The 23,710-nt window shown below is 52.8% G+C and overlaps 1 protein-coding gene across 1 annotated transcript in view; it reads right to left on the bottom strand.

Moving 5' to 3' along the window:
* The window catches only part of Dscaml1 (DS cell adhesion molecule like 1), a 321,656-nt gene that overhangs the window by 34,445 nt on the left and 263,501 nt on the right, over positions 1-23,710 (bottom strand). The window contains exons 12-16 of the mRNA XM_046438707.2: positions 10,636-10,835; positions 10,041-10,137; positions 9,091-9,219; positions 2,462-2,629; positions 1,553-1,623 (exon numbers count right to left, since the gene is read on the bottom strand). Coding sequence (XP_046294663.1) covers positions 1,553-1,623; positions 2,462-2,629; positions 9,091-9,219; positions 10,041-10,137; positions 10,636-10,835 — 665 coding nt within the window. The remainder of the gene's footprint in view (positions 1-1,552; positions 1,624-2,461; positions 2,630-9,090; positions 9,220-10,040; positions 10,138-10,635; positions 10,836-23,710) is intronic.

Here is a 23,710-nt window from a genome sequence, read left to right as displayed (position 1 = left end):
GCTGGTTCATTCTGAAGTTCTAACTTTCTAATCAATTTTATTTTTCATTATGAGACTTTGGAGAAATAAATCTGATTCTAAATTTTTATCGACCTTTGGGTCAGAGTGTTATAGCCAAATGTCTCAGTGTTTTACGTAGCTATTCGTTCCCTACCCCCACGTCTCAGCTCTCTCAGCGCCTTCCCAAGAGGTGGGCCCAGAGCCAGGATGCAGAGGAGACTGGGGGACTGGATTCCGGGCTTCACCTCAGTTTCTAAGAAAAGCCCTGAAGCCCAGATCTGAATCTAGAGGGGAACCATGGCTCCAGGGATTTCCCGGGGTCCTCAGGAAGGTCCAATGACCCAGTTTCTCCCTATGTATTGTCCTCCTGGCCACTCCTCTAGCGGGGGAGGGAACAAGCCTGTTGCTGCTGCTGCTTTGCACCCATGTATGCAAGCACCATGTGTGTATGCCTTACCTTTTCAGGGGACAATCACGAGGCCTTCTGACTCTCCCACTCCCAAGCCTACCCTCCTGAAAAGAAGGACTACTATACCTGGATTTCCTATCAGTAGTTAAAGTCAGACAGTGACCTTGGACTACTGCCCCCTACCCCTAAGAAGATGAGATTACCTCCAAGGCCCACTGTTGAGACGGGACTGCTTTAAGAAGAGCAAAGATGGGCTCTAAGAAAGGCTCTCTGTTCCAGAACTCTCTGTGGTGGGCTACAGTGGGGAGATGGGGTGGGGGTTCCAAACTACGTGTGAGTATATACACTGTCTCTACTTGAACAGCCACAGGCAAGTCACCTCGCATCTGAGCCCATGGCCTCCTCTGATGGATGGGGATGAAAATACTTCCTCTGGTCACCCCACAGTGGCAGGAAGACGTCAGGCAATTCTGTGTAAGAGCAAGTGCTTGGGGACTGGAAGACACAATGGACTGGGAAGCCATGGGGTTGCTGACCTATCTGTGCACATGCAGAAATATGTGATAGGGCCAGAGCTTCCCAGGGAAGCACCTCTTGGTTCTTCCTTTGTCCCTGCCCAGCTGTGGAGTCTCTTCTAAGGTTTCCTTAAGTGACAGATGTTTCAGCCAGCCCTAGATCTTACAGGTCTCAGCCCCTTAGAAATGGCTGCAGCACACACTGGTGTCTTCTCCCTGCCACTTCCCTAGCCACAGAGGCAGGGCAGTTATTCATCCTGTTGTTATAGAGGGGAAACTTGGCACCAAATCACATCCAATTGCTACCCCTTTTCCTCAAACATGGGGTTTGAGGATGGGCCAGCATGGGGGAGAACTCTTTCCCCACCTCCCTGGCTTTGCTGAGTTCTTCACCCCACTCTAGGCATGGCTCTCCACCAGAGAGCCAGGGGTGGTGGGAGTGGGGATTGGTGGGGGGGCATGCTCTTTACCCTCCTAGGTCCTAAAGCTACCTTCCTGCTCCCCCAAATTCACTGTGTTTAGTGAAAAAAAAAAGGCGTGGACATTATATGAAACTAGAGACTAGCAAGCCTGCTGGGGTTTCAGTCCTGGATCAAGCAGGTAAGAAACAAGATGGTGTTTCACTCACCTTCCAGGTCACTTGGATGCTCTGTGAGGTCACTGGCTGCAAGGTGACATCCATGGGGGGCCCATCAGGAGCTGGGGGTGTAGACAAAGCAAAATTATGAGTCTAGTCTTGGCAGAGCAGGGTCTGTACCCTTCCTCACACCTTCCTGAGCTGGAGGAGCATTGGGAGGAAGGAGAAGCTCACGAGCTCCTCATGCTGCTAGTACTGGTGATGCTGTTTTACTTTATGGTCATCTGTCACAGTGCACATATATGTTTTATGAGCTTTTCTGCATTAATTTTGTTTCACAATAACAAATGAAAGAATATATAGCAAGAGATATTTTGTTTAATTTTTTATTAAAACTTCATGACAAAGGCCACAGAAAATGATCTAGGGGACTGGGACCCCTACATCCTCTGCAGGTGCAGAACATCTGTCTTTTCCACATAGACTGGGGCCAGGGGAGTGGGGACAGAACCATGGACAGCTCCCCAAAGCAACATCTAGAGCTGCACCCGGAAAATGAAACAGATAAAATAAGACACCAATTATTCCAAGGGATAAGGCTGGGATCTCTCTCTCCACCATTTTTTCCCTTTCTTTCTGTTACTGGGGATTATACCCAGGACCTCGCACATGCTAGTCAAGTGCTCTACCATGAAGCCACAACCCCAGCCAATCCCTAGCTCTTTTTATTTTTTATTATGAGACAGGGTCTCCCTAAGTTGCCCAAGCTGTCTTTGAACTTGTGATCCTACTGCCTCAGCCTCCTGAGTAGCTGGGATTACAGGTGTATACCACCACGCCTAGCTTCTTTTTTCCCTTCTTCCTATCACATGCCCACTGCCAATGGACAAGGTTGGTGGGGGCCCCTGGTGTCCCTGATCCCCAAAACCATGGGCAGGGGAGGCAGGATAAGGTGCTCACCAGCCTCCTCGGTGCTGACGGTGAGCTCCTTGCTTGGCTCGCTGCGGCCAATCTTGTTGAAGGAGTACATGCGAATGCTGTACACGGACGCTGGGTGCAGGTCCACGATGTTGGCCTGATTGATGGTAGGGGAGATGTTGCGTGTCGACTGCTTGAAGTCCCAGGAATCTGTAGAGAAGACACCCATTTCCAAGCACTGCCAGGCAAACTTCAGGACCCCTCCCCAGCCTCAAGCATCAGCCCATCCCAGTCTCAACTTGGATTCTGGCTCACATGGACTGCAGAGGGGGACACAGGCCTTAACTCCCCAGGGAGTAGAAGGAGTCTGTCCCAGGAGGCTCCATATCGGGAGAAGCCAGACTCTCTTCTGGCACTGGCCAGCTCGTGAGCTAAACCTCAGACAGGGTCTGACAAGATGTTTCTCAAGGTCCCTGCCAAGATCACCATTTGCTCTGATCCCTGAGAATCTGATTGCCCAGAGCTTTTCTTCCTGGGCCTCTCAGTTTCACCTGAGAGACATCCCATCCTCTCAATTGCCTTGTGCAGAGGAAGGAAACCACGTCCTGTCCCCCTTCCTGCTTCTCTTTGTGTGCTTCCTTGTGTGTTTGTGAGGCTACAGTCTTGAGTGTTATATGTCAGGGTTGGAGGGGATAAAACAGAAATCCCCAGCCCCAACCTCACCCTCTTTCCTGCACCAGCGATAAAGGAAAGATCACTGAGTCTTTCGGATCAGGGACTAACAAAGGGATTAACATGTTCATGATTCATCCAAGGGGACTGGCAGTCCATTCCAGGGCTAATGTTTAGCAAAATTGTAGAACGTGGAAAATACCAGATAAGTGCCACTCAGGGATCCCGTGACTATAAACATCCTGCATCTCCAGAGGAATCCCAGTCATTCATTCAATATATGCTTGCTACACACCTACCAGGGGATTCCAGGGGAAAACGAGAAGGGGCTACAGTCTCCATGATGGCTCAGCTAGGGCCTTCCCAGATCAAAATTCTTAACCAGATGCCTCTTTGGGCACTTGATTTTCAAAAGGAAAGAAAAGAAAAAAAAAGAATAAAAAAAATAAAGCACAAGGAAAAAAGTTGATAGTAGGGCTTAAATATGTTTCCAGGGCATGTCTGGATGTCACTATTTAGTCTAATTTTCTACACCTTTTAAATCCACAGTGCAGTACCCTGAAAAATTCTCAATAGAAAAGATTAAATTGTAATCACTGTAGTTTAATTCCTAATCCAGTGAAGGAAGCTAGCACCTTCTAGACAGATTTTTTTTTTAAAGAGAGAGAGAGGAGGGAGAGAGAGAGAGAGAGAGAGAGAGAGAGAGAGAGAGAGAGAGAGAGAGAGAGAGAATTTTTTAAATATTATTTTTCAGTTTTCGGCGGACACATCTTTATTTTATTTTTATGTGGTGCTGAGGATCGAACCCAGTGCCCTGCGCATGCCAGGTGAGTGCGTTACCGCTTGAGCCACATCCCCAGCCCTAGACAGATATTTTTAAAAAGAAGTTTTTGAACGCTGATAAAACAGGAGAGTAATATCCGCCCCCACCACCAATTCTGGTTAACCGAGGTCTTGATGCTTTTTGAAACACGGCTCTCAGCTGCACAGGCTTGACATCTGTGAAGGGCACAGGCCCAGCTCCCATCTGTAGTTTTGCATTTAATTCTTTGGTTGCATGAGCCAAAGGAACAAAATGGCAGGCTGCTGATGCTCGAAAACAAATTATTTTCTTCTTGTCTTTTAAAAACACCCCAGCCACCCAGAGAGTCACTCTGTGGCTGACAGGTTAAGCCAGAATTGCAAATATGCAGTCTCCTACCTGCTGCAGGCACCTCTTTGGTTCGGGATGATACGGACTAGCAATGTGGAGGCAGGTGCTCATTTCTCTCTGTGGCATCCTGGGAGCTGGTGCCAGCTCACAAATCACATTTGATTTGCCCGTGTTTAGAGGAGTGCGAGAGTGATCAGAAGTCAGTGCATTCATTTTTGATGAGTGCGGGCGGAGGGAGGAGACTCATGGGGGCTGAGGAGAAGAGGCAGTAACATTTACCAGGCAGCAGAGGGATGGGGGATGGACAATTTAAATGTTCGCCGTTTACACCTCACACCCTCCTATGACGTCAATGCTGTATCTCCAAGGGGCATAGGTGACCTCTGCATCACCAAACCCCACTTCCCATTTGGCCTCTCAGCTGTCACTTGTGTGTCTCCCTTTATCTTGAAACAGTCTTCCCTTGGTTTCCTAATAAAGCTCTCTGATTTTTTACTTATCCTGGGTCGGTTTTTCTCTGTCCCTTGGCAGCTGCGCCTCCTCTGTCATGGCTGGTGAGGGTTCTTCCAGGTTCCATCCTCACCTCTTCCCTAGTGTCCATCACATTTCCCACACATGCTTCTATAGCTCCCTGGCCACTGTCCATCCCTGGCTTCTCCTTTGAACTCCAGCCTCTTATAGCCCACTATTTAACTTGACCCCTTAGGGGCTTCAAAGGCACCTCAAACTCAACATGTCCAGGACATAGCTCTTGACCATATATCTGGTCAGCCCATCTCTTTCCTGGCTTGGGATGGTGCCACGTTCTGTCCTGCGTGCCAGAGGGAGGTGTTATTCTTGACTCTTCCCTCTCTCTTCCTTGCTATCATGCCGAATGACCTTTGAGACCCATGTAACTCTAGAACATACTCTATCCAACTCATCCCTCTTGAGATGTGGCCAAGTCACATCCTCCCTCATGTGGATCAGGGAAATGGCCTCCTTGCCAGCCTCCCAGCGTCCACTCTATGCCCCCTTCCCGTCCATCTGTTTTGGACAACTGCAGCCATTATTCATTCTGCAAACATGGCGGAGCTCCACTCCCGGGGCAAGCACTCCACCCTGGTGCTGAGAGAAGTCCTCTCAAAACCCAAGCTGACAATGCCCACCCCTCGCATAAAACCCTTCAGTCCTTTCCCCTTGCTGTTAGGATGAAGCAACATTCTGTGACATTTTGGAAGCTCTGTAGCAAGTGGCTCAGGTGCCCCTTCCCACCTCATCACTCTTCTTCTCTGAACTTTACAGAATTTAAAGCCCTCTTTGTTCACAGTATCCTCTTCCTAGGACTCCTCACTGTTCCTGTGACCACTGCCCAAGGACAAGCTAAGCTCCCTGAAGGCAGGAACTGGGTCTAAAATGTTGGTCCTATCCTTGCAAGTGCTGGGCACTTTACATGTTGTTGGTTTAAATCAGTTACTTTTTTTGTCCTTTGCTTTAATATATATATATATATATGTTGTAGATGGACACAATACCTTTATTTTGTTTATTTATTTTTATGTGGTCCTGAGGATAGAACCCAGTGCTTCACATATGTGAGGCACCCGCTCTACTGCTGAGCCACAACCCCAGCCCCTTGTCCTTTATTTTGAACGTGGAGTTCCTCTGCATGTTGTAGTCACACTGGACACCCCTTGCCTTTTGCCTCACTCACTGCCAATCACAGGGAGGTGGGGGGAGCTGAGGAGCGGCTCCTTTTCTCCTCTCCTGCTTTTACCAGTAGTTTGTAGGTGGAATTGCCCTTGTAGGCCCAAATCTTCTTTGATGTTGGCAGAAAACAACTCTCTCCCCACAACCCTTCCAGGCTATGCATCGGAGTCAAATCTGGAGGGCTCTTGCTGATTTTCCTTACTTGATCACTGCCATCTCCCTGACTCTGAAGAGCTGAACTGGGGGCCCTATCTTCTTCTCTTTCCTCTCCAGCTCTCTCAGGGTACTGAGCTGGCTCTGGTGAATATCGTCTCTTTTAATATTCCCTTTCATATGAGCCTGGCTTTCCCAAATTAACATATTTCATTAAGGGTTCTCTCTCTCTTTCTTCATCAAAGGGTTTATGATGCAAAATGTTCTTCTTAAAAACTAAGGATGTGGCTGGGGAGATGTCAGCGCCTTCTGCTCTGTGGGCTGCTTGCTGAGAGGGGACCTGGAGCCTGGATTTTGAGGAAACACATTCGCTGTAGAGGGGGAGCATCTTGGAAGAAAGCCACATCTGGAGCATTTAGCTGCCTGAGCTGAGGAAACAAATCCATTCTGCATCTCTGATTTTCTCCTTGCACCATGGTTCTGAGCCCCCTGTGGCAATCTCTCTGCAGCCCAGAGACAGGTTCCCTGGGTCACAACAGCAGCTCATAGCATCCCAGCACCGGCCACACTCCAGTTCCTACACAATGACATGCCACACCAAGCTGGCTCCCGGAACCAGGGCCAGAAGAGCCCCCAAGCCAGCCTTCTGGGTTTGGAGGGCCATCCTCAGACAACACACCCCTGCTCCTTGCTTGGCAAATAGGGGCAAAATGTAGTGTCTGCATTTTAAATCTGCACAGCGCCATCTGATAGATTTGTGTGGACGGTGCTATTTATCATTCAGCATTCATGTATTATTACTCTGCTGCCTGGGGCCTGCAGAAGTCAGCATGAGTGGGATGGCTTAGAAAGGGCAGACTTGGTAATTTCCCTTGGAAAATTAGCACAATGAGCAACGTAGCAGAAAACCCAGCAAAAGCACGGGGAGGGCAGAGAGGGGGTCAGGATCCAGGATGGGCGTGGTCGGGGGGCAGGAGGCAGAGTGGGAGGGGGATGGAGGCACACAACCAGAACACAGGGAAGGTTCCGATGGGCCAGGTTCCGTGCCAGGCATTTCTGCATAGGACATCACTCTCATCCTTACAACCATCGTGCCAATGAAGTGTCCCTGTCTCTGTTTTATAAATAAAGAGATGCCTGAAGATGTTGAGCACTTGCTGGAGGTCACACAGCTCACTTGGTCAAGCCAAGGCTTTGGTTCTGGAGATGAGTCTCCTTCCACAGGTGCAGGGAGTCGCAGACGCGCCACACACCCGCACCCGCACCTCCTCCTTCCTTTGAGTCATCCTTCTGTTCCCTTGGATACCTTCTGCAGGTTTCACGTAATATGGTTGTGGTGTGTTTGGCTTGATGGAATAGTGCTGTGTAATGGTTCTGAAAGTGTGTGCGTGTGTGTGCGCAGTGTGTGTTCTCCCTCCAACTTCATCATGTGCTCCAAGGGCAATATTCTTTCTCCTATTTCTTTTCCTTTCCCTGCCACATGTCTGGTGCATGATTCTGCAAAAAAAAATATATATTGGCACTCGGTACATGTGGCTGACTGACAGACATATATTTCAGTCTGCAAGTCCCACAGGACTCTAAATTGCCGCATGAGGTATTTGAATTAGAAGGGAGAGAAGAACTCACATTTATTAAAGGCTCACTCTTTCTCTTTAATTCCCAAGCAGCCTCGTGAGGAGGCATTCTGCTCCCACTCTGCAGATGGGGAAGCTGAGCCGTGCCTGTGGCCTCTGCCTGCATCCAATGGCAATACGCTGCAGTTCTCATGGCCCCCTGCTCCTAAATGCCAGGATGTGACAGACGCCCATCTGGGTGGGCTGTTCTGGAGCAGGCTGGGCTCCAAGGTAGAGGAAAAGACTAGCCGCCTTTGCAGGGCTTGGTATCCTGTGAGTTTTTCCTTTAATGGTGCAAAGCCATTGTGGGAGGGGGAGTGTGCCACTGAGCTTTCCACACCCCCTCCCTGCCTGTCCCTCCTGCCACTCCTTCCTCTGGGGTGGGCGATGGCGGTTCCTCTTCCTTGGGGGGACCAGAGGGAGAGACATGTGAGAATAGGTCTTGCCCGGCTGCCTCTCCTCTGTATTTCTCCCCAGATGTGTGATGTTCTCAGTGCACCCTGCTGAGCAGAGCCCCAGGAAAGTTTCCCACATATTAAGGGGTCAGTGGAGGGGGAGTGGGCAGCAGGGCAGCATGGGGGAGGAGCAGAGGGGGAGGGGTTGAGCTCAAAGCTAAGAACCAATAGATGAGTGGGAGTTGGCAGGCGGGTTGGGGGGGACAAGGGAGGATGGGCTCTACAGACTCTTCCTGTGTTCCCTTTTAAAATTATTTTGAGAAGTTAACATGGACTAGTTGTTTTGAGTTCAAAAATGTATACAAAGATCCAGAATGAGAAGGGCTTTTTTCTCCTACCTTGAAGCCACACAGGTGCCCTCTGAGGCACTGCCTTGCCTTTCCTGCCTCCCGACAGTGGGACCCACCATGGTTTCTCCAGACGCGGAATGACTGCCCCCCTGTACCCCATAGAGCCAGCTGGGCCTGAGAGAGGGTTCTAGAAGAGTTCTGGGAGCAGGAAACTTAGATCCAAGCATTTCCAGAGACTTATAGATCCCCATGACCCGTTCTTAGGAAGGACCTGCTTTCTGACCTCCAATCACCCTCATCACCCAAAACCAGGAGTACCCAGGTGACCTGGCAAACCTTACGCCCCAAAGACACAGCCCACAGCCTTGGCCTAGTACTTTTAAATTGTTTTAAATTAGCTCATCCTTGAGAGTGTTTCCCTGGAGACAACTTCCCCATCGCCTGGGGGTTCTGTGGTCTGTGCCTGGGGTTTCTAGACTGATAAGTGTCCCTCCCTTCAGAGACCATAGGTACTTGTGCACTGGACGGTGCTGGTGTATCTGCCTTAGGTGGCCACTTGCCAGGGGCTGTCCCACCAGAGGGGTAGAGGCAGGGTGTGTAACATGGGGCCATGGTAGGCTATGCTCCCTGACTGGGCACCTACCTGATTTGTTCTTGTATTCAATGTCAAAGCCTGTAATGATGCTGTTCCCATCGAATCGCTGGGTCCATCGCAGGTTCATGCTCCGGGCCTTCACCTCCCGGATCTCCAGCTCAGGGGGGTCAGGGGGCTCTGGAGTGCAGCAGGGAAGGGACAGAAGTGAGGATGGCAGCAGGAGCTTGGCCTCCAGATTCCGCCTGGGTGTGATGTCGTTAGTGGTCTAACCAGGGACCCTGGAGCTGGGGGAGGCCAGCAGCTGGGCTCAGAGGCTGAGAAGCCAGGTTTGGTCTCCTGCCTTGAGGCCTCTTTGCCTTGGCCTGGGAAAGGGCAGACCCTTTTTCAGGGATTCCTCAGAGCTGAGGGCTGCTGCCCTCATCCCCCACCCCATGCAGAGCTCCCAACTTTTCTAACTTGAATTTTCCTTCCTGCACTTCCTCTAGGGGCATGTTCCCAGGAACCAGGTCCCCAACCCCTCCTGGAACCAGGAACCCATCGATTCTATAGGGGCTGCAGCCCTTGCAAATAAGTGGGTGCTTCTGAGGTGCTTGCAAAGGTCCTATCTCCCTACTTTGGGCTGGAGGGGTGGGGCAGGAAGCTTTCCCACAAAGGCCATTTCCTGTCATCCCCCACCATGGTGCTGGAGATGCTCCCTGCTTTTCTATTTTCCTTGGTACTGGGGATTGAACCCAGGGGGCTTAACCACTGAGCCACATCCCCGGCCCTTTCTATATTTTATTCAGAGATAAAGTCTCGCTGAGTTGCTTAAGGCCTTACTAAGTAGCTGGGCCTGGCTTTTGAACTCACAATCCTCCTGCCTCAGCCTTCTGAGCTGCTGGGATTATAGGAGTGCGCCACCATGGCTGGCTGCCCCCTGCTCTCTGAGGTGGACTTGGCTGCAAGTTGCTGGCCCCTAGGGAGCAGACATGTGTCAGGAAGGTGGGCAGGGAAAGCACCTTGCACGGTGAGCTGGATCAAGCCCCTGTCCTCCCCGTATGAGTTGATGGCGTGGCAACTGAAGAACACAGAGTCCCCACGGTCAGCTGGCTTGAGCTGGGAGATGGCCCGCAGGGGCAGGAGAGGGAGGAAATGGGGAGAGCCTTTTAGAGTCCAGCAACTGAAGGGGGCCACTCCAGGGGTATCAGCAAAGGATATCTTGTTCTGGGAGGGGGACCCACGAGGGGCTCTGTCAAGGGCTTCTCTTCCCAGAATGTTCCAAGATAGGGAGTGTGGAGGGGTCCATGCAGGGAGGAAAAGGTCAAGGGTCCTAGGAGAGGAAGGGGAGCCCAGTGGTTCCAGAAAGGAGGGCTGAAGAACCCACATAGCTGATGGCTGAGGGATTGTTAGAAAGGGATGTGGTGAGATCCGAGGTAGAGATTCCTGGGTGGGACTAGAAATAGGCGGGAACGGCTAGGTACATTTTGGTGTAGGGAAGGGCTCCCAGACTCCCCATTTACCTCCTCTGGATACAGATTTGACCTGGTGGGCTCCCCACTTTCAGAGAGTCAGGGTCCTTGGGGCCTGGGGCTGGGGCTGGGGCTGGGCGCTCACCTTCAACGTGGAGACAACCTCATCGCCATTGTCCTTGGTGGCTATGGCATAGCGCATGACTCTGTCGGGGTCAATGACAGTGTCCCCTTTCTCCCAGCGGATGATGATTGGCCGCTCGCCACGTGCGGTGCAGTTCAGCTCCTTGGAGTGGCCCTTGATGGCGATGGTGGTGTTGGGGTGGGAGGTGATCATGGCTGGGACTGGGGAGGGAAAGAGGTGCATGGCACTATGAGGGTCTCAGGAGCAATCCCGGGGAGGTGCACATATTGCAGAAGACCCGCCCACACTGCCCCATCCCCAGGCCCCTGGAGAAGGTCTGATAATGTGAGAGCCCTGTAGGGGAGCCTGTTTGCCTGTCCCTGGTCACTCTTGCTTCCATGTCTGGGATGCATAGCTCCCTCCTCACCAGGACTTCTTACATTCCCTGTACCCCTCTGGTGATGTCAGTTGACTTGGTTTCAAAATTATTTTACATGCACAACATACATAGAATTAAAAGGGAAACTGGTTATTACAGAAATATGGTTATGTAAATATTAAAAACATTAAAAAGCAGACTTTGGATATTGTATATCATATATTCATGCTTCTCTATTACTCATGAAAAAAGATCTACCAGTAGGTCTTATAATTACTGTCTTATTTTACTGAGCTTTTGTGCTAGAGATGAGCACAAGTGATATTTTGAGATGTCTGCAACAAATGCGATCTGATGTGAAAATATCTGTGGATTTCTACTGGTGACAGTCACACATACTGTACTGCTGTGGGTTGTGGTTATGTTTGCAATGGCAGGAAATACTAAATTTCACTTAGAGGCTAGAGAATAGAAGATGTGCTCTCCCCACCCCCAACTCAAATTCGCCAGTCTCACCAAATCAAATTGTAGGCGGTCTCTGGACCAGGTCAAGACCCCTGCTCTGAACCTGGGGTCTCCATTTGTCTGTACAGCTAAAGCTTCTTTATTTCCATCCTGAGCTTTCCAACAAAATTCCACGGTAAGCCCTTGAACAGCACCACCGCAACCGACAACCCTCAGCGACACTAACAGGGTCTCAGCTTCACCCCACCCTGACCCATGTCCTGAGAAAGTCACCAAAAAACCACCCAGGCTGGTCATCCACTCCTCCCAAAGCTCTGACAGGACATTTGTCAACCACTGGTCCCTCCTCTGGGCCTGAGCACCTGGCCAGCCACAGGAGGAGGGGAGGGACAGGGGAGACAGGACAGGAGCACTCAGAGTCCTGTCCCCTTTCCTCTGTGCAACTCAACCAACATGCACTGAGCTCTTAGGCCATCACGAGACAACTTGCAGGCCTTGGGGATACATGTGACAATGAGTCAGGGTCCTTGCCTCCTGAAGGTAGACCCAATGCCTGGGGCAGCGTGCACATTGGAGGCATGTGATGAGCGCTCACCCAGCTCAGGAGAAATTCTCTTGACTGCGGGCATCTGGGAAGGCACTATCCATCTGTCTCACAAGCATACATGGAGACCTACTATGTGCCAGGGCCTGTGCTGGGTTTGGGAGTCACTGAACAGGAGGAGGATGGCCTTTGGTGGCAGGGAGTCACATTTCAGGGTGAGAACAGGCAACGAACCAGTGGCCGAGTCAGGAATGGCAGTTGGCCGAAGGGTACCATGCACACCTGGGGACCTGAGATGAGGAGGACAGAGGCCTGGCACTCCATCTCTAGGGCAGGCCCAGAAAGTGAGCGGTCTGATGCGACAGGGGGTGATCCTTGGGCTTCTCTTTTCCTCACCACCTTTCTGGGAAAACTTGCCTCTCAGAGTGCAGGTGCTCAGTAGCTCTTGTCCTGGGAGGGTGATCCAGAAACACGTCCTAGGCCGCCAAACCCAGACACCTCCCACCCCCACATTCAGCAGAGGAGCCCTCCTCACACGGGTTCTACAGAGCAGAGACCTGTCACCACAGCCCCGTCGCTGGTCTGCTTGTGCAATGGAGCAAAAGGGGCTCTGTCTTCTCTCTGCTCAGAGCTGGTGCTCTGCCCCTATTTCCTGGCACCATGTCTTGGATCTGTCTCGGTGGCTGCCCTTTTCTTCCCAGTATTCTCAGGATTTCTCTCTCCAGTTTTAAAGCCCTTCTCAGACAAAGTTCTTCCTAGCCGACTCTCCAGGGACATCTGATTTTTATGGACAAATAAGTCTTTGGAGAAAGGAAGGAAGTCACAGGACTGGAAGGATCTGACCTGCGACAGCAGCCAGGGGATAAGGGGGACATTTGGAACAGGTGCCAGGGGATGACCTTTCTGGCTCCCTGAAGTCATGCCATGCAGACAGCCACCCCCTCTGCTGTCTTGTCAAGCGGGATTGGATGTTGAGGCTGGCCTTGGCCCCAGGTCCCAGCATATTCCCTAGCCGCGGCTCATCAAATAATGAAGCAGATAAATTTTATAATGCACAGCATTACACTAAGATATACAATAAAACGCGAAAGACAAATAACGAGGTGCAAGTTATAATGAAGAAAAAGCCTGCAGTCAGAGACATCCGAGTATGAATTATTGACTAAGGTTTTACACTCTCAAGGATGTGCGGAGGAATATTTTTCCATCAAAGATTTGCATAATTCACTCGTATAAACCTGGGTGGAATATAGAGTGAGGTTTTACGTCAACAAGTCAGGCCTCGCATTGCAGATGCCTCCATTTTCACTGGAGGATGGAGATGCTGGGGCGTGGGGGGAGGCACAGGGCTGTTTCTGTTCTTCCTACAAGGAGCCATCCAAGGCCTGGGATCTGACCCCTGGGTTGGTTAGGTCCTGAGGCTGTCCTGTTCTGGGGAGGAGAATCCTGTTCCTGGAATGACTGTGGAGCAGTGTGTGTGTGTGTGTGTGTGTGTGTGTGTGAGAGAGAGAGAGAGAGAGAGAGAGAGAGAGAGAGAGAGAGGAGGGTGGAGCGAGGGCCACACCTCAGCAGGGGTCAGCCTCTGAGAAAGGGCAGGGGAAGGAAGAATCTTTCCCTGCTGGAGGGCTTCACAGCTCTGCACCACAGTGAGAAACTTGCCCCTCTGTTCTGTTTTCCGAGCTCAGCCTGCAGCAACCTCTAGGGCCTGTGTGGGAAGCATAAAGGTCCCTCTTGGTAGATGCAGCCTGGTGCCAGGAGACACAACTTGGCCAATGGAAACCAGATTTCAGATCCCACTCACCTGTAGGATGTGGATCTTTGAGCAGTGCACAACTTGTGTATTCACTCATGTTAGTACCAGTTCAGGGAACTTATCTTTCCTCTCAGGGTTATTCAGAGACAGACATGTGGATAGAGAGAGACAGCAGGGTCCTGAGAGATCCTTTGTCCCTTAGTCCTGTAAACAACCCTACTTGGAGCCTGGGGCAGGCTCCCACCCTCTCTTTACGAGCTGCCCAGGCAATCCTTACCGCCCTGTAGCTCCGGACTAGCTCAGGGGGGCAGGCTCTGCAGAAGAGCTGGAAGAGCTTGGGGCCAGCAGATCTGAAAGTTCTAGCTCTGTCGGCACCAACTATGTGGCCTCTGTCACATTTAAGTCCACCTCTGCACTCCACAAGTCCACCTCTGCACCTCACAAGTTCACCTCTGCACCCCACAAAGCAGTGGTGAGGATGAAACGAGTGTATACATGTAGAATGCCTGCCACGCGACCACGGGCAAGAAGCCTGGTTGCACAGCCACCCCCACAAGGCTCTCCTGCCTGCTCCTGTCCAGGGAAAGCATCAGATGTGTCTGTGGGCACCAAGCTCCTGGCTGAAGATGTCACTGGCTAGACTGTTTCACAGGGTCATTGCACCTGCACCAAGACCTGCTCTCCAGCCAAATGTGAGTTTGGGGCTCTGGAATCCTAGCTGCTCCGATTGCACTGCACATGTTAGACACCGGATTTTTAAAATGTGGGAAAAGAAAAAAAGAATGTAAACTGTCTCATTAATATCTTTTACATTGATTACATTTTAATATTTTAGAGAGATTGAGTTAATATTCTATTTCCATTAATCTTACCTTTTTTGTTTTTTACTGTTTTGAACATGGGACAATGGGAAGGTTTGAAATTCCCTGTATGGCTCTGCTAAATGGCACAGTATAGGTCATCCACACTGACCCACCCTTCCCTTTACAAATGGAGAAACTGAGCTTGCCCAGGAAAGCGATTTGCTCAAGGTCACTTTGCTAGCAAGCATCAGATTCTACTGTCATGTATAACTAAAAAGAACCAAAAAAAAAAAAAAAAAAAAAAAAAAAAGGAACCAGGTGTGATGGTGCACACACCCTCAAGTCCCAGCTACCTGGGAAGATCACTTGAGCTCAGGAATTTGAGGCCCAACTTGGGCAATGTAGTGAGACTCTGTCTTAAAAAAACCAATCCAACTCGACCCAACCCCAGTCGGGAGAGGGTGGTACTCCACACCCGCGGCCACACTACTAATGGTGGGCGGTAAGGCCAGGCGGTCAGACCTACCTCCCATTTGTAGGACTAACAGTTATAAGCTCAGGCTGCCCGTGAAATGTTCTGTCCTGTTCTAGACTCTTTCCTTGGCAGAAGACATTGACCACCTGGGTCTGGCCAGGAAGATGAACTGACTTCACATGGTTCTAGAATCTGGGAATGTGGTAACTGCAGGGACTGAGGGGGGTCATAGGCAAGGCAGAGGAGGGGGCCTCCTGTTAGGCCCAAGGAGGAATTTTCTAGTAGTTCCTGCTGTTTAGGGAAAGGACTGCCGTATGGGGCAGCAGTTCTCTGTACCAGGGGTGGAAAACCAGGGAAGAGCTGGGGCCTGGATCCAAGCCCTTGTCTCTGGGTCCTGGGGGTGTCTGGGTCTCAGGGGAGAGGAATAATGGCCCTGGGGAAATGGCTGTTTAGGAAAGTGATCCCCATGATCAGGGCACCCATCTCCTAGCATATGGGGGTCTTCAGTCCCTTGTCCTGGACAAGCAACAGGGAACACTCCTCTGTTCTCCCTGCCCCACAGTCTTCCCACCAGCAAACTAGAACAGAGACCTCTCCACTGTGCCCCTCCCTCCTCCAAGCTCTGTGGTTCTCTCCTGTGCCCTTGACTGGGGGCCTCAGCTGTCCTGGCTGTTGCACAGCTGAGCCCAAGGCAACAGGTGCCGGCCCCCCTCTCCCTCTTCCCTGGCCTCGCCTCCTGCTCTGGGCCACGAGGACTCGCTGTTCCACTGAGCGGCAGTAATGAGCACCGTGGGTCTTCCCTGTATGGAGACTTTCTGGGTTGAAGGAAGACCCCCAAGGATTCCCTGGGAGGTGTTCATGTGCAGACACCCACTTGCACATGGAGGCGGTGCCCAGATCACAACCAATGAACAGTCTCCACTGCCATCCCCCTTACCATGAACCCACATGCAGCGTCCCACAAACGACCTTGCAGGTCGATATCCAGAGGTGATGAATATCCGTTCCTACACACGAAGGCAATGCCCTTGAGCACCCTTCCTCTACACGATCATGCGTGTGCACACACACCTGCACACTTTTATAGTCCCTGTGCTATGGAGCGTTGGCCGAGTGCTCGCAGTGCTCTAAGCACTGTATGTGGACGAACCCTGCTGAGGGAGGCCTGTGATTACTCCCCTGCTCCAAAGCCTGGGTCCTGGCATAGCTCTGTGGCCTGGCTGGTGTCAGTGATGCTCAGGATGGAGCGGGCAACAAGCCGGATGCCTTTGCCTCTTGGCTTATTTTCAAGGATTCCTCCCAACACCAACCATAAGGAATAAGTGTTATTATCCCCATTTTTCACACAAGTAAACCAAGGCTTCTGGCAGGGCAGGTGGTTCTTGGCCTGTAAGCTGTGGGCGCAGAGGCTGGAGGCCTGTTGCCAGCCATCTGTCTGCCCGCCTGCCCTGCACACGGTCTGGCGATGGGAAGCAGAATTTGGCTGTGGTCTCCCTGTGGCCCGGCAGCCTCAGCAGGTGACTCCTGGGGTGGATAGCAGGGACTGCAGCCTTAGGGCCCAGGTAGGGCAGCTGGGGGGTGGGAGGGGACTGTAAGCACAGGGCTGAGTCGTGCATGGAAAATGCTGATGACAGCCATGCGGCCAGCGCGCTGCTCCCACAGGACGCAGGAGGCTTTAACCAGGCCAACTTGGTTGTCTCCTGCAATGTGACTCAATTAACAACCAGGGAACATGAATTTCTCTGTACAAAGCTGGGTGTCGGGGAGGGGCACTTCCTGTGGCCTTGGGAGCTGGAGGGGCTGGGCACAGGAGCTGGTGAGCCTCCCCTTGGGTGGGGGGTGGGAGTCTCCGAGGTCCCCGGTGAGTCTCTGGGTGAGGCAGGCCCGTCTCATTTAGAGCTTGACAGCTTTTCACCAGTGTTCTGCATTGCAAGTGGCCACACTGTGGCAGGGGGCAAAGCAGTGTCCAGGCGACTACAGGGGACACCCCACATGGCGAGCAGGCACTCTCTGGAGTTCCCCATGGGGCATGCTCTAAGGGCACAGTGCCTGTCTCCAGGGTGGGACTGTGGGCCTCCCAGGGCAGCTACAGCCACAGCCTGGGAACCAGCTCCCATCCATGGAAAGGGGGCTCCCAAGCACCAGCGCCAGACACCCTGCCCAGGGCTGCTGTCTACTCACTCCAAGGCAGGGAGGACTGGCCAACCAGGCTCCGGCCATTGCCTTAGGTGGCAGAAATCCCTGGTCTCTTCCTCCTGGTTCTGTCCCACTCTGTCCGGTGGGGCCTTGTTGGCGGGAGCCCCAGCAAAGGCAGCAGGGCTGGGGAGGCGCCGCCCCTCCCCTCACTCCAGGCCCTCCCAGGGCCGCAAGCAGAGGGGAGAGGAAATCAATTTCAGAAACAAGACAGTTGTCAGAATCCGATGTAACCGGTTCCCGTCTGTGAAATTACTCGCAGGCTGGCTCCTGTCACCCCTGAGGTCCTGCCCGGACCAGCTGCTATTTACATTTTAATTTGATGTGAGAGGCTGATAGATTTTTAAAAGACCATGAGACAGCTCTGCCGCCTCACTTACCCCCAGCAGCCACGTACTTTCCCACCAACCCCTAGGCCTGGAGGTGGAGTCCTCGGGTCCCCAGACACTGCCCTGGGGATGACGAACCCTGTGCCTATGTAGACCCTTGTTCCTCAGCTTCCCCCTTCCTCTGAGGTCTCACCCCCTGAGAGGGAGGAGCCTGCTCCTTGCAGTTTAAAAAGCACTTTTGCAGCAAGCTTTATTTATGTTAAGGAGGTGGCCTAGGGCCTATTACCCCTGCCATCGTCAATGAAGAAATGAAAGCTCAGAGAGGTCAAGTGATTTGTCTGAGGTTACATAGCTTAGTGACAACAGCAAGAAGACCAAGTCCCATGTCCCCTGACAATTCACAAGCTCCTTTTTCTTCAGTTTTAGCTCAGCCTTCTCTTGCCTATTTTTCCCCTCCCCCTACTGTGGATGAATCTTGGGAGAGGTACAGAGGGAGGCTGAAAACTAGAGTGGGCAGGCTGGGTCCCGGGCCGGAGTAGGGGCAGGAATCCCGGCTCCCTGGGTGCCTGTCTGCCTCCCTTTCTTCCTTGGTGATGGGAGCTCGGCTGGTGTTTCTGACAGCCCCCAAACCACCAGGGAGGGAAGCTCTGTGTTGAATACCCAGAGGAGACAGCAGTGTGAGTGGGAAGGGGACATGGAGGGAGCAGGAGGAGGATACCATCAGTGGTTGGGAGGGGCTGACGTCATGCGTGAGAGGCCAGAAAAGTCACCTTCCACAGGGCACGTCCTTACCGTTCTCGGGCGCGGTGTGCTAACACAGCGCGAGGTCGATCTTACCGAGGACTCGCTGCGTCCACACACTGTTCTGAGTTCTCAAACACGCTCCGGTGCACTGAGCACTCTCAATAACCCTATTTTTATTCCCACTTTATACTGGGGAAACTGAGGCTTAGAGAAGCAAATAGTCCAAGGTCACATGGCTGGTGAGTAGCAGAGCCAGGGCCCAGCCCAGAGTGTCTCAGGTCTCACACACTGTGACACTGGTCAAAGGACAACAGACACTGGAGCAAGTGCCAGGGAGTGGGAGGGCTGGAGCTGAGCTGCAGGCTGGCTTGGGGATAAAGGATGGGCCCCGGAGTTGGGGGTCCAGGGGTGAAGCTCTCTCATCTGGGCGAGCTGCGTAGGGGGTGGAGGAGGTTCTCAGGCCCAGCTGTACATGAGAGCCACCCGGAAGTTTTGAGAGATACTATGGCACAGATGGCACGTGCAGAGGCTCTGGTTTAATGGGTCCCGGGTGGGCCTGGGCACCTGCATTCCTTAGGAGCCACCTCCACCTCTAGGAGGTTCTTACTGCTCTGGGGGAAGCGCCACAGGGCTGGGTGGACCCTCTTCATGCCCTCTGGTCTTTCCCCTGCTCCAGCTGGGACAGCCCCAAAGCCAACAGATTGGGAGAAGGCAGCAAAGTCCTGGGATTCTTCACTGTCCCCAGGGAAGGGTCTTTGCTTTCTCAGGAAGTTCTTCTGAAAGCCTAACTGAAATCTTTTCAGGAGTCTCATAGAGCTTTTTGTTAAAAAGGCCACTTTTGGTCTGCCAAATCACGTTCCTGGACCTCCTCTTCTTTGCCCTAGGAAGAGGCTTTTCCTGGAAACAACAGGTGCCCTACAGCCTGCGAGCTCTGCCAACCCACCTTGTCAGGGGAGAAGGCAGCCCCTGGCTGGGCTCGCAACTGCTTTTGTTTCTGGAAGGATTACAGGCAGCCCTGAGAGGTGAGTGGGCCCCTCTCCCCAGCCCAGCACACTCACCTCTCTCCCCCAAAGGCTTGTGTCTCTGCTCCTTGTTAACAAGCTCCTGACAAGGACGGGAGCTTGTTTGGCTGTGTGAGATAAGCCGCCACAAAGGGGCCTTGTGGGCATGAGGGGTGCTGGGCCTGGGGTGGGTGGGAGAGGCTTTGCTCAGCCTGGGTGGTGGCAGCCCTGGGCTTCCCCTGGGAAAGGCTGGGGGGTGAGGGCTTCTGGTGGCTGCTTTGTTTTCCCCTTCTTAAAGAGCCAGGGCTGTGGCGTTGTTAATTTGATTGCACCCATTTCGGTGTCTTGTCTCCCCTGATTAGCCAAGCTCCACCTGAAGCATGAGATTAATTCAAATTGCATGGAAGCAATCAGCCTCGCTTCTGAGAGCCAGTGGGGAGGTGCCCGGGGAGCTGGGGGCTCAGGGGACCCTGGCTGTCCACTGCCTGAGTACTCAGGGATCAGAACTAGCAGGACCACAGAGCTGTGAAGGGGACAGGGCTGGGGAGCACAGGACCTCAGAGACTTGGAACACAGACCTGTCTCTGCTGCATGGTAGGCCCAGCTGGACTTGGCTGGCCTTACTTTGTCCAGCTATAAAATGGGGCCAGTCACTTCCTGGAGTGGGAGAGGGGTTGTTCTCAAATGAAGGTGGGGATGGGGATTTCTGCCTGCTTCTCATCCTCTATTTCCCTGAGAATGTTGGGAAAATGATAGTAATAGTCACAACTAACATTTACTGTGTGCTTATTATGTGCGTGTGCCGTGGTTAATGCTGTTCATGAAATAGCTCATTAAAACCCCTCCCTCCACAGCTCTGGAGGGCAGGAGGCTTTAGAGATAAAAGATCATCTGATCATTAGAATCCTTTCAGAAACAGAAGGAGGTGGGCCGTCTTTCTTTGATCACTTGGGGAAGGTACTTCCGGGTCATCACTGTGAATGGGGTCAGCAAACTTTTCGGTAAAGGGCCAGATAGTGAATCCTTGAGGCTTCACGGGCCTCAGGTCTCTGGCATGACTACTCAGCTCAGCTGTCGCACCTCCAAAGCAGCCATAGAAGTGCACAGAGGATGTGAAGAGGGAGATGGCTCTGTGGCAATGGGGGCAGAGACCAGAGTGATGTGTCTATGGTCAAGGAACGCTCAGGTCTTCCGGCAGCACCAGGAGAGCCCTCCTCTGGAGCCTTCAGGAGAACACGGCCCTACAGATACCTGGATGTCAGCCTTCAGACTCCCAGAACTGGGAGAGAACAGGTTCAAGTTGTAGGCCACCCAGCTTGCAGGCCTTTGTTTCTGTAGCTGGGGAAACCAAGGCAGGGATCCGGCAAGTCGCGAAGGTTCTCAGTACTTGGTGCCCAGAGAGGGTGGCCATGGCTCTGCTCTGTGGAGTCAGAAGGGCTTCCTAAGGTGCCAGGTGGTGTGGGCTTTGCTCTCCCAGCTGTGTGGGGAATTTAATCTGCGTCCACTCCCGGCCCCAAGGGCCCTGGCTGGCAGAAGGCAGGAAGCTCAGAGTGTGCAAAGACCACCCCGCCCTGCCCCTAATCCCACCTGCAGCCCTGGGTACAGGGAGGGGCTCAGAGAAGCTGCTCCCTAGCTACCTGATGAATGGTGCGCCAACTGGGCAACCCTGCCCCATCTCAATTCTCTAGACCTGAGAGGCCCAGAGGGCAGGGCAGGGTGGTTTCTGGGTGAATCTGTTCGCAACTCAGGACAGGACACCTGCTGGTCACATGTGATTGGAGAATCACCTTGGTTGGGGCCTTGGGGTCATTGGGCCAGTGCTCAGCTCTAGGGAGAGTGTCTGCTTGCCTCAGGGTGTTCCCTGTCATCTCTTGGCCACAGCAATCCTGCCACCTCTCCACGCCTCCACCCTGTCTTCCTCATCTCTCAGCCTCAAGCCCTTGACTCTCTGGGCTTCCTCTGTCTACCCATCGAGGCCTGATATTTGTTCCTTCAAAATGGCTCTTAGAGTCCCGCTTCCTCTCCACCTCTCCCACTCAGGATCCTGTTGTCATTCCCATTACCTAGTCCGTCATGCCCAGACTTCAGTGCCATTCTCCCATCCAGCCCCAACCCTCATCCCTAGCTGCCACCTTCTGGTTTGATGCTTGCTCTTCTTGCCACCTCTCATGGGAGCTTCGCACCCCAGGGCCTTTGCTCAGACTGTCCCTCTGCCTGGAGGCTTCCTTTCTTCCCCTGCCAATCCAAATCTACCTACCCTTCAGGCTCAATTCATGGTCTCCTGCCTCCAGGAAGTTCTGCCCTGTCTGTTCATTCTGGGGTTTTCCTTCTCTAACCTAATGTCATATGCAGATAGTGCCACCACTCTTAGCACATGGCCTTGCCTTTTGTCCTGGAGGAGAGGACAGTGGTTTAATTTTGCCTTGCTGCCTTGTGGGCTGCTTGGGTAAGGTTTGGGTATGTCCTAAGGGTTCTTGTGTGAGTTCCATCCCCATTGTGAGGACTCAAGAGGGTGGAAACTTCATCTGACCCTAGTGTCTAGAGGGGGGCCTTTGGGGAGCGATCAGGAGTGGATAAGGTTGTCAGGCGGATCCCCCATGACTGAACTCAGGTGGCTTTATGAGAAGAGAGACGAGAGGACAAACACACAGGCACACCTGTGTGAGCCCGGGTGCACCCATATGCACATGCTGCCCGTCTCGCACTGCATAATGCCTTGTACCACCGTGGGACCTTGCCAACAGGAAAGCCATCGTCACCAGTTCCGGCCCCTTGACCTTGGGCCTCCAGAACCACGAGCCAAAATAAATCTCTCCATTTTAAGAGTCACGGAGACTGTGATATGATGTCAATAACAAGAGCAAAGAGGCAAAGTAGACCTTGACACGTGCTGGACCTGTGGGCCACGCAGGAACACCATGCTCACTGCTTGGCTGACTTAACAATTTATTCTGCCCCGTCCGTCAGATGGGTGTCGATCTAACTGGGGAGCAGCTCTGGGCTCCCCAGGGAGGGCAGTGTTGGGGGTTCTGTCATGCCGGCATCTTCCTACCTACTAAACCTGGCCACCCAACCATGCCCCAGCTGTCTTGCTGGGCGTGTTGACTGGCACTGCTACCCCGAGTGACTTGCACGATGCACACAATGCTGTACCCTCTGATCTGCCCTGAATGATGCCTTGAAGCCCACATCCACTTGGAAATTCCTCAGTGCTGTGGTTGGGGGGATTTCAGGGGGGACAGGTGATAATGTGCTTTACACCACTACAGCCCAAAGCCTCTAGGAGGGAGAGAGGGGCCCAGATGAGGCTCCTGGGGACAGACACAAGAGGTTCCTCTCATTGATCTCTTCAGTAAAGCCTCCCCTGCCTGTTGGGCCTGGTTGCTATGGAGATGAGAAGGCGTGGGCGGGATGGGGGACTGTCCCACAGGGAGACGTTTTACTCTACCTTAAAGCCTCTGCACACGGTGCTCTTTGGGGCTAGTTTGGGATGTGCTGTGGAGCTCCAGTGGTACTCTGGGGGCACGAGGCAGGTGCGAGCCCATGTTTTGTTGGTTCAGACTCATCTTCGCCTTTCCTGTGGCCCCCTGAATGGCCGGAGCTGCAGCCTGAACACCTGCTCCTGGCCACCATCAGCTCAGTAGAATGTGACCCACTTGTTGAGTTCTGTCAATGCTTAGTGCGTGAGGGACAGTGACAGGAGGGTTGCGACCCCGCTGAACAGAGGTGCAAACCAAGTCCCAGGGCGAGGGAGTGGCGGGTCTCAGTTACCTAGGGTGCAGTGGGGGACACCAGCAGGAGAAACGCTCCTCACTCCCTGCTCAGGTCCTTTCTGTCCCCTAAGTGAATGACTTGTTTTGACCTTCCAGGGTCCTGCGGTGGCTAGGGCTGGCCTGGGCAGGCACAGGGCTGCAGACGCCCTGGCCAGGGCTCTGGAAGGTTTGCTGACTCCTCCTTTGCCTCTGAAGGAGGCGCAGTGGGGAGCCTGGCCTGCTAAGAAGCTCTGTCTGGCCTCTCTCCTCCCCTCTGTTTGATGAAGGAGATAAAGTGTTGTTCCTTACTCCATGAAGTCTGAAAATCAATAAGGCCAAAGAGCCAGCTGGATAATCATCGCCATGGAAATCACCACAGTGCCTCCTTCCCTCTCCCCCTCCCTCCTCCTTCAGCAGCAGGGGGAGGCCCCTGCTGGCTGAGCAGACACCCTGGCATGGCATAGGCCAGCACAGGGTCCTCTCAGCCACCCTGAGGCTGGGCAGGTGAGGTGGACCAATGACCATCACCTGGGAGGAGAGGGAGGTAACAGCCCCTAAATTCCACAGCTGTGGTGGGGGCCAGCCGGCTCAGCTTCCTGCCTCGGCCCCTGTGCCCTGCGCACCACTGGGCTTCCCTGCCTCCTTCCCACTGTTTGCA

Source organism: Marmota monax, unplaced genomic scaffold (assembly GCF_021218885.2).
Source record: "Marmota monax isolate L192 unplaced genomic scaffold, Marmota_monax_Labrador192_F-V1.1 WCK01_AAM20220418_F8-fsc00081, whole genome shotgun sequence".
NCBI classification, from domain to species: domain Eukaryota; kingdom Metazoa; phylum Chordata; class Mammalia; order Rodentia; family Sciuridae; genus Marmota; species Marmota monax.
The sequence above is the reverse complement of the archived record's forward strand: the minus strand, read 5'-3'. Positions and strand labels throughout refer to the sequence as shown.